We start from the raw sequence: 10,000 nt of genomic DNA, 5'->3' as shown, positions 1-10,000 counted from the left end.
TCTACTTAGTTTTAGATCATCTAAAAGTCTTTTCCAGACACAAGCACTAGTCGGTCCCCACGTAGAGGAAGTCATTCAAATGCTTACAAATCATATATATTTAATATGTAAACAAAACATAATACAGTGCATAACAGAGAGATGATTTACAAGACAAAAAATATCATCTCCCAAAACTCTAGCTATCAATTTGACTGTTTCCCTCCCAGCTAGGGTATCCGGCCAGGGCCAGGACAAAATCAAGTAATCTCATCTCAAGACAAAGACAGAAAGCATGTTGGAACACAGATATAGGGGGATAGAAGACACAGTAAGTGCCTCCCTGTCCACTATGGGAGATCAGGAAGCCCACCCAGATATCAGATGGAACACCCATCTATAAAAGATAACGAGCCCTGGATGAGGTGTTTGAATGGTGAGGAGAGGAATAATAATAATAATAATAATAATAATAATAATAATAATAATAATAATAATAATAATAATAATAATAATAATAATAATAATAATAATAATAATAATGATAATAATAATAATAATAATAATAATAATAATAATAATAATAATAATAATAATAATAATAATGATAATAATAATAATAATAATAATAATAATAATAATGAATAATAATAATAATAATAATAATAATAATAATAATAATGATAATAATAATAATAATAATAATAATATAATAATAATAATAATAATAATAATAATAATAATAATATAATAAAATAATAATAATAATAATAATAATAATAATAATAATAATAATAATAATAATAATAATAATAATAATTAATAATAATAATAATAATAATAATAATAATAATAATAATAATAATAATAATAATAATAATAATAATATATAATAATAATAATAATAATAATATAATAATAATAATAATAATAATAATAATAATAATAATAATATAATAATAATAAATAATAATAATAATAATAATAATAATAATAAATAATATAATAATAATAATAATAATAATAATAATAACGCTTAGTTTCTAGAGCACCCCTTTCCACCGAAAGTGCTCGGAAGCGCTTATACATATATACAGGGGCGACTCTGTCTTCACAAAGAGGCTTTGAGGGAAGACAGAGAATCAAGGTGTCTGGAATCTACAGAAAGAGCGTTCCACAAAGAGGGAGCAGAATGTACGAAAGCACGTCGTGAAAAATTCGACCTAGGAATCAAACGGTTCAAATAGATGAGCGGAGAGAGCGATTCGGATTGTAGATAGAAAAAAAAGTGATGACAAGTAGTTGGGAGCAGTGCCATGGATTCACTTAACTCACTCAATCCTAGAGAGTTTTGCTACTTTTCAAACTTGAAAGAAATAGATTAAAAATGAGCATTTACTTAGGCAGTTTTATTAAACTACCATTAACATGTAAAAATGAAAAACGTTAGCTTTGATACTACGCCTATAATTTGTCTCAGAAAAATGTAATATATAGTCATGGGGTAAAAGTAATCCAGGTAAACTACGGATATAGTCGGTGTTAGGGTTGAGTGAGTTAAAACAGTAACAGGCAAGTTTGTAAGCAATCCGCTTCTCCACGGGAAGCCAATGCAACGACCGCAAGACTGGAGTGATGTACCTGGCAGCAGCCTCTTATGGTTTTCACACTAAGGTATGTTATGACGATCGACCCAGCAGCCTCTTATAGTTCTCACACTACTATGTTATGACGATCGACCCAATCAGCAAAGTCCGGTCCGCACTCGTGCACCGTCGCGAACCCGCCCGGTAGCATCGTCACAACACACCGTTCGACTAGATGCTCTGCCGTCTCAGGTTCTTGCCCACAGCGGGTACATATTGGACAGGTAGAAAGACCCCACCGATGAAGCGCACTTGCCGTTAGGCAGCTCCTCGACCGAAGCCGATTCGCAGCCACCCAATGTCTCCTCTTACTGGTATCAAAGCCTGGCAACTTCTCACCAAGATTAGAGGAGTGTACGTCCCCGCCCCCACGAGGGATTGAATTCGTCCAAACCGACTTCCATCTCGTATGTGCAGCTCTAGACATCTCAGGTTTCTGGCTTGTTTGATTTGGTAACAATAAGAATGGCAGTTACCTTTACCAGTTTATAAAGTATCTTCATAATCATTTGATTATTTATTTATATTGGACAAGAATTTTATTATAAGTTTAATCGACACAAAGTCACCATGATATAATATCCGCTTGTTGTTCCACTGTACATTTTAAGACTTTTAATATTCTTTGCCAATTTTTATTTAATTTATCAACATTTGATATTTCTTTTATATATTACCGAATTGTGTTGTGATACAGAATTATAATTTCCACACAAAGATCAATAAAGTATATCTTATCTTATTTGGTTTTTTACCTTACACCAGTGCCTGCTCCCTAACTCGTGACTTTGATATTCTCTCAGTTGAAGACCGTTACAGCATTAGCCAGCTAAAGAATTCCTGTGAGAATGGAGGCGACCCGAATGGTAATAATGGCAGTGGTAATAGTGGTGATGGTGATAGTGGTGGAGGTAGTGACGCCGGTGCTATCGTGGGTGGTGTGTTCTGTGGACTGTTGGTTGTTGTCCTAGCCATTGTCTTTGTCTTCTGGTGGAAGAAGAAACGGCACACGGGAACTTCAACGAAAAGGTCAGTTTTTGATGGTTATCATCATCGTCATCATCATGATCATCATCATTATCGTTGTCGTCGTCGTCGTCTTCATCGTTACCCCCATCATCATCATCATCATCATCATCATCATCATCATCATCATCATCATCATCAACATCATCATCATCATCATCACCGTCATTAGCAGCAGTGGTAGCAAGAGTTCAGCAGAAACAGCAGTGTCGTCGTCGTCATCATTATCATCATCACCATCATCACCAATCATCATCATCATCATCATCGTCATCATCATCATCATCACCATCATCAACACCAATGTCGTTGTCGTCGTTGCCATTATCATTATCAACAACATCATCACCAAACGTAGCGAAGAACTTGGAGAGAGAGAGAGAGAGAGAGAGAGAGAGAGAGAGAGAGGGAGAGAAAGAGAGAGAGAGAGATAGAGAGAGAGAGAATGGGTAAAAGAGATAGTGAGAGTGAAAGAGAGAGTGAGAGAGTGTTAGATAGATAGATAGATAGATAGATAGATAGATAGATAGATAGATAGATAGATAGATAGATATATAGATAGATAGATGGATAGTTAGACCGATAGATAGATAGATAGATAGATAGATAGATAGATAGATAGATAGATAGATAGATAGATAGATAGATAGATAGACAGATAGATGGATGGAGAGAGAGAGAGAGAGTGTGTGTGTGTGTGTGTATGTGTGTGTGTGTGTGTGTTAGAGAGAGAGAGAGAGAGAGAGAGAGAGAGATCGCCATTATATAAAGACGTTATGTTGATTTATTGTCTTAATCTCTAACCTGAATCAAATTATTCGACTTAACCTTCCCTCTCTCTCTCTCTCTCTGTCTCTCTCTCTCTCTCTCTCTCTCTCTCTCTCTCTCTCTCTCTCTCTCAAGATTCATCTTAACTACACCACTACCACATCATCTCATTCATCTGTGGTGTTTCATTCATCCTGTTTTGTTGATAAAGGGGAAACCCGAAACGTTCATTTGATCTGTTTTTGCAATTAAATTGAAGCTTACATTCATTTTCACATTATTATTTACCACCTAAAGGAAAATCGGCACATTCGTTACGAAAAAAACCGATAATTTTCTCATTCTGATTTCTCTTGTCCATCACAAAAAGTAAAGAAATGCTTTGATTACAGCTATAAATACTAAACACTGTGTTGTAGACATCATTTTGCTGAACAACATTCTGTATAGAATTAGAATGCACTTGTTACTTTTTTGTTTGATTAGGAATGGTCTATTTTGTGTTGGGTGGGTGTGAATTTTCGGGGGAAAATTCTAAAAATAGCTGGTAAGGAGAGAGTTAATATATGTATTTCAAACGTTTATGTATGTGTCTCTGACTAGTGAGTTATGTGTCTATTTATTTATGTATCTTATTCATCTGAGTCTGCCGTTGTAAAATGATTTATGCATTTGTTTACTTATTTATTTATTTATTTATTTATTTATTTATTTATTCATTCATTCACGTCATGTCGCCAACTTGTTCCACCTCGCTGACATCAAACAAAACATAATGGGGTTTTAACCTGTTAACTGACGTACTCTGGAAAAAAAAACAGATATTTAATAATTTGGCCAGAAAACTCGTCCTTCGAATATCGATCGATTTAAATGACCCTCTTCTTGGGAAAAAAACTTTCAAACCTGGGAATTAAGGAAGACCTAGCGAGGTCCCAGGTTGAGAGTTTTTGCCAAGATGAGGGTCATTTAAATTGATCGATATTTGAAGGACTAGTTTTCTGGCCAAATTTTTAAATATGTGTTGTTTTTTTTTCCAGAGACGGCGGTTAACTGGTTAATCCATGTAAGCCTTTACATCTAGAACACGTCAATCTGACATACACTGATAAAACACTTGTTATTTGGTAAAAATAAATAAATAAATAAATAAACTGGCTAAACCATTTTCAGTTCTAATTACGAATGATTAAAGTCTAACAGACTCAAACCTGGGGTTTCAAAGAGATCTCCTGTTTGAGACTTTTATTTTGGCCAGTTGAAGGTCAGTGGAAGTAATGATTTTTTTCCGGCCAAGTTGAAGAAAAATATAAATCATTAAAACTGTACGTTAGATTTTGGCCTTGGTAAAAATTTGGCAAGGAATGGGAAAACTTCATGAGATACGTAATTTTGGAATGGTATAAACTCGACGTGAATAGATATTTATTTGTGGGTCTGATAACCGAACGCGGTTATGGGCCTGTTTTAACATTGTTGTAATGGACAATACTTTGCGTTGGTTTGAGATTATTTCAACTATTAACAATTTGGATTATCAGACCTGCAAATGAGTACACGTCGGTCTAACTCGACTTGAATATAATATGATTTGTTTGCAGGTCTGATAACAGAACGTAGTTATGGGCTTGATATGACATTGTTGAAATGGACAATAGTATTTCTCGTGGGTTTGAGAGTATTCTCATCACAACAATGGGCCTATAACCTTATGGGTTATCAGACCTGCAAATTTCTATCCCCTTATATCTGTTTTCCAACATCTTTCTGTCTTTGTCTTGGAATGAGATTACTTGGTTTTGTCCTGGTCCTGGCCAGATCCCCTGGCTGAGAGGGAAACAGTCGAATGTATAGTTAGTTTTGGGAGGTGATATTTTTTTCATTGTAAATCATCTCTCTGTTATGCACTGTATTATGTTTTCTTTATTTTATATATGGTTTGTAAAACATTTTAGTGTATTCCTCTTAGCGGGGACCTGTGCTTGTGTCTGGATGAGACTTTTAGTGATCTCAAACTAAGTACTTTGATAGAGTGCTTTTGGAATCTACACCTGTTTCTTATTGAACCAATTCCCCTTTGTCTTCCCTTTTCTTGGATGCTTTACTGTAATTCTAGAACTTTTTACTATCCCATTTTCTTCCTTTTTACTGGCGCTGATATGACCTTAATGTGTTTCAAGCGCCGTAAAACCCTTAGAAACAAAAACAAACAAGACCTGCAAATTATAAAAACACGTCCGTATAATTGCAAGAACAATAATCGTAAAGGGTATAATCAAAATGAATACGAACCACAGCAACCACAGCGTACGTGATACGACCCATATTTTAAGTGACCAATAATTGATAAAATGTCTCAAAACCAACGTGTACTTATTTGTAGGTCTGATAACTCAAATTGTTGTGGTCTTATAATCTGTTGTAATGGAAATATTCCCAAACCAAGGCAAAACATTCTCCATTACAAGAATTTTAAAACGGCCCCATTAATGCGTCCGGTTATCAGACCTGTAAAGTATATGCACAATGCTCAAACCGGTATTGTGTCGGGGTGATTTCGACACCATTGAAAATTAAATTTGTTAAAAATCTATGCGACTTGTATTTTTTTAAATAATCCTTCGAAGCCATCAGGCCCATGAAGCCGGAATTACACCCGGCGTGAAACGGGCAATAGCAATTGCTTGCTACTCTTTGGATGGGACGCTGGTATCGAAAAGTTCTTTCCTGCCAGATCTAAGTTTGCGTGTAAATGAAGCGAGTGCTCGACCGCCTGAGCTATTGGCACCCCCGACTTGTGTTAAACGTATATTTCCCTTTTTTTAAAATATATGTATCACTTGTGTCAGGATCAAATAAATCTGAAAATTGAATATCTACGGGTTTTTTTTAAAAGGAGGGGGAGTAATAATAATAATAATAATAATAATAATAATAATAATAATAATAATAATAATAATAATAATAATAATAATAATAATAATAATACTATATTTAATATTATTATCATTATCAGCATCATCATTATTATCATTATATTTTGTTGTTGTTTCTGCAGTCAACCGTTTCGCCCCACGATACATATTCAGCATCCTCATAGAGAAAAGGAGGACGAAGAAGTGTACGATGTAATTGACGAGAAATCCATTCAGGTGAGGTGGACACGGTCTATGACTTAATTGCTGGAGTCCTTTGTCCCTGATCATCAAATGTTAATTTCATTTTTATCATAAACATCAGCGTCATCTTTGTCATATTTATAGAGAGAATCGTGATTAATTCTATCCCTCACCCTAAAAATAGTAACGCGAAACGATTTCTTGACTTATTTGACTTGATTCCTTGTGGAACACAGGACCGCAGCAGCACTCTTCCATCTGACTCGGTTTTTGGAGGTCTTCCTTGTCCGGGCCCAGATTTGTCCGGCTGCTGCCTTCAACTCAGCCTCGAGTAACGATTTCAAATAGGCCTATATAATTATAATGTGTGACGTCAGATATCTTACCTTGCCTGAACGTCTTGGATCCTTGGTGGAACATATGGCGCCAACAAAGTTCCTCCAGGCACCTCTGTAGTGGACCATCCAGCTCAGTTCATTTCACGTCTTTCCAGCTAATCATCTCCTCTTCGACTATCCTCCTCCCGGTGCCCAATGATCTGCCTCTCTTTCTCTTTTCCGTTGGGGACCATATTAGTGCTGTGTAAGGCAGTATGGACTTTTTCATTCGGAGAACATGACCCAACCATTTCCATCGTCTGCGCTTGACTTCGTCCACAATAGTTTGTGTTCTTGTGCGCCTAGAGATTTTTTCGTTGGTTCTATGCTGTTGCCAACCAAGTTTCATGATTCTGCAAAGGTATATTCATTCAAACCCTTTGATGCGGCTCTCTTTCTTCTTATTCATTCTCCAAGTTTCTGTTGCATACAGGACAGAGCGGGCGTAGGATTAGTAAATCCTTATTTTGGTATGCAAGTATGTTGATTTTCAAATATTCCTGAGCCCATTAAAAGTGCAAGCTGCAAGTCCAATTCTAATAATAACTTCTTTTTCAATGTTTCTATCGGCCGAGATGTAACTCCCCAGGTATTTGAGGTGTCCCACTCCTTCTAGATCAGTGCCTTGGATTTTGACCATTTGTTTGCTCTTTGTCTTTACGTTCATGGCTTTTGTTTTTCCAAGTTGGATTTAAAGGCCTGCTCTTCTTAATATCTTATCCACTCTTGATGTACTTTCTTGGATGTCCTTCTGGGTATTCGATAGAAATGGAATGTTATTTACAAAGTCACAATCTTCAAGTCTCATCGTCAATCCCCAAACAAGTCCTCTTACATGGCCGTCACTGTCCTCATCACCCAAATAAATAACAACAAGAAACATCGTAGATGAAATTACACATCCTTGCCGGACTCCTATCTGTACACGAAACCATTCACTCTGTTGTCCGTCGTTGCGTACAGAGCACTCATTGTCTTCATACAAATTCTTCAGTATGCTAATGACTTTCTTTGGGAAATCCATAAGCTGTTAGTATTTTCCAAAGTGATGAATTACGAATACTGCCAAAAGCCTTCTGCAAATCTATATAATGCACAGACAAGGAAGAATTCCACTAGATGGATTGTTCAAAAATTGTTCTCAGGACAAATATCTGGTCAATGCATCATCTTCCACCTCTGAAACCTGCCTGTTCCTCCCTGAGAGTTCTGTCAATGCTGTGTTTCAGACGTTGTAAAATACTGTGCAATGTATATTTTCCAGGGACAGCAGTAAATTGGTCCCTCTCCAATTTCCACATTCCGAAAGGTCAGCTTTCTTGTGTAGTTTAGCAGTGACATCCTTCTTCAATACATAAGGAACTCTCTCTTCTTCTAATACTGTATCAAACAATATTTTTAAAAACTTGGCACTCGTCCTTGGATCTGCTTTAACATCTCTTCAGTAATTATACCTTCGCCGGGCGCCCTCCTTTTTGTTTGTTTGATGGATGCCTCTATTTTGTGGCAGATGATGCGGTTATGTTTCATTTCAATGGAGAATCCCATGTCTTCTACTGTTGCCTCCACATCCGGATAGGATCTGTACAGTATATCCTGAAAGTACTCCGCCCATATCTTCAGCTGATCTTCTGTATTTGTGAGCATTTTCCCAGTTTTGTCCCTCACAGTCGTGGTTTTTGTGTTAAATCCTCCAGTGACTGTTTTCGTTATTTTACACACATTGTGAGTTTCTCCTGTTAGTGCTGCGTCTTGTGCCTCTGTGGCTAGGCTTTTCATGTCTTGTCTCATATCTTTTCGATTTTTCTTTTTAATTTCCTTGTTTTTCTTTCTGTACATATCATCTTCATTCCCTCTCAGCATAGCAAGTTTTGTCATCTTTCTTTCCTCAATGAGTTGCCATGTATTGTCAGAAATCCATTCATTCCTTTCTTTTCTTTTGTATCCCAAAACTGATTTGCTGGTGTCCAATATCATCTCCTTTAAATTGCTGCCAAGGGCATTGATGTCATCTGCATTTATAATTTATACTGTCCAGGATTTGGTACTTGTATAGATCGATGCTGTATTCGCTCCTCACAATAGCGTCTCTCATGTTCCCTCTGTCAAATAGTTGTTCATTTGATTTTTTTTCTGTGTTGTTTTCGGTTTCAACTGTATTCTGCAAAGTAGTAGTTAGTTGTCGCTGCTTGCGTCTGACCCTCGAATAGCTTTGTCATCTGTCGTGAAATTCTCCATTTCCGGTTGATGGCAATGTAGTCGATTTGATTTCTTGTTTGTTTTTGGTTTTTTTTTTGGTTTTTTTTTTTTTTGTTTGTTTTTTTTTTTGTTGTTTTTTTTTTTGGGGGGGGGGAGGTTGTTTTGTTGGGGGTTTTTTTGTTGGTTTTTTTTTTTGAGGGGGGGGGGGGTATCATCGGTTAGGTTGTATATATTCTTGTGCTGAAAGACGGTTCCACCTATAAAAAGACCATTTTCAAGGCACATGTCAATGAACCGTTATCTATCTTTGTTTCTTTCTCCTTCTTTCCCATGGATCTCTCACTGCCCTTGTCAGTCCCAACTTTAGCATTAAAGTCTCCCATGAGGACCAACCTATCATTACCTTTGGGTATTGTCTATAATTTGTGCTAAGAGAATATTGTAAAATCTGTCTTCCTCTTCATCTGTTGCCTGTTTTGTTGGAGCATAACACTGTATGACGGTAGTTCTTGAATATTTTGGAGAAAAAAAATCTTGCTCTTATAATGTTCTTGAGTTGAATCCCATTAAGCTTCGTCTGGCTTCCTTATCCATAAAAAGATACCAACTCCCTCTTGGTGTTGACCATCTGTGCCTCCTGAACAACACACTGTTTCTCCTAAGCCTAGAGTCATGATGCCCCAATCCAACCTTTTCATTTCACTCATTCCAAGGATGCAAATTCTATACCTTTTCATCTCCTTTAAAATCTGAGCGATTTTTCCAGTTTCATAATATAACGTCTGCACATTCCAGGCACCCACTCTTGCCTCCTGCTTGGACTTGGTCAAAAACAATGTTGGAATAGAAAGTCCCTTCTGGCTTTCGCCTCTATTCGTAATGCAAT

The 10,000-nt window shown here is 36.4% G+C and overlaps 1 protein-coding gene across 5 annotated transcripts in view; it reads left to right on the top strand.

The window, feature by feature from the left end:
- LOC144975383 (uncharacterized) overlaps nucleotides 1-10,000 on the top strand; it is a 41,851-nt gene that overhangs the window by 27,423 nt on the left and 4,428 nt on the right. For all 5 annotated transcript variants that reach the window (XM_078919398.1, XM_078919399.1, XM_078919401.1 and 2 more), the window contains 2 exons: nucleotides 2,429-2,654; nucleotides 6,478-6,571. In XM_078919398.1, the coding sequence (XP_078775524.1) occupies nucleotides 2,429-2,654; nucleotides 6,478-6,571 (320 nt within the window). The remainder of the gene's footprint in view (nucleotides 1-2,428; nucleotides 2,655-6,477; nucleotides 6,572-10,000) is intronic.

Source organism: Berghia stephanieae, chromosome 6 (assembly GCF_034508935.2).
Source record: "Berghia stephanieae isolate SIO BIC M18660-M18661 chromosome 6, UCSD_Bste_1.3, whole genome shotgun sequence".
In the NCBI taxonomy this organism is placed as follows: Eukaryota; Metazoa; Mollusca; class Gastropoda; order Nudibranchia; family Aeolidiidae; genus Berghia; species Berghia stephanieae.
Note: the sequence above shows the minus strand (reverse complement) of the source record. Positions and strands in the feature narration are given on the sequence as shown.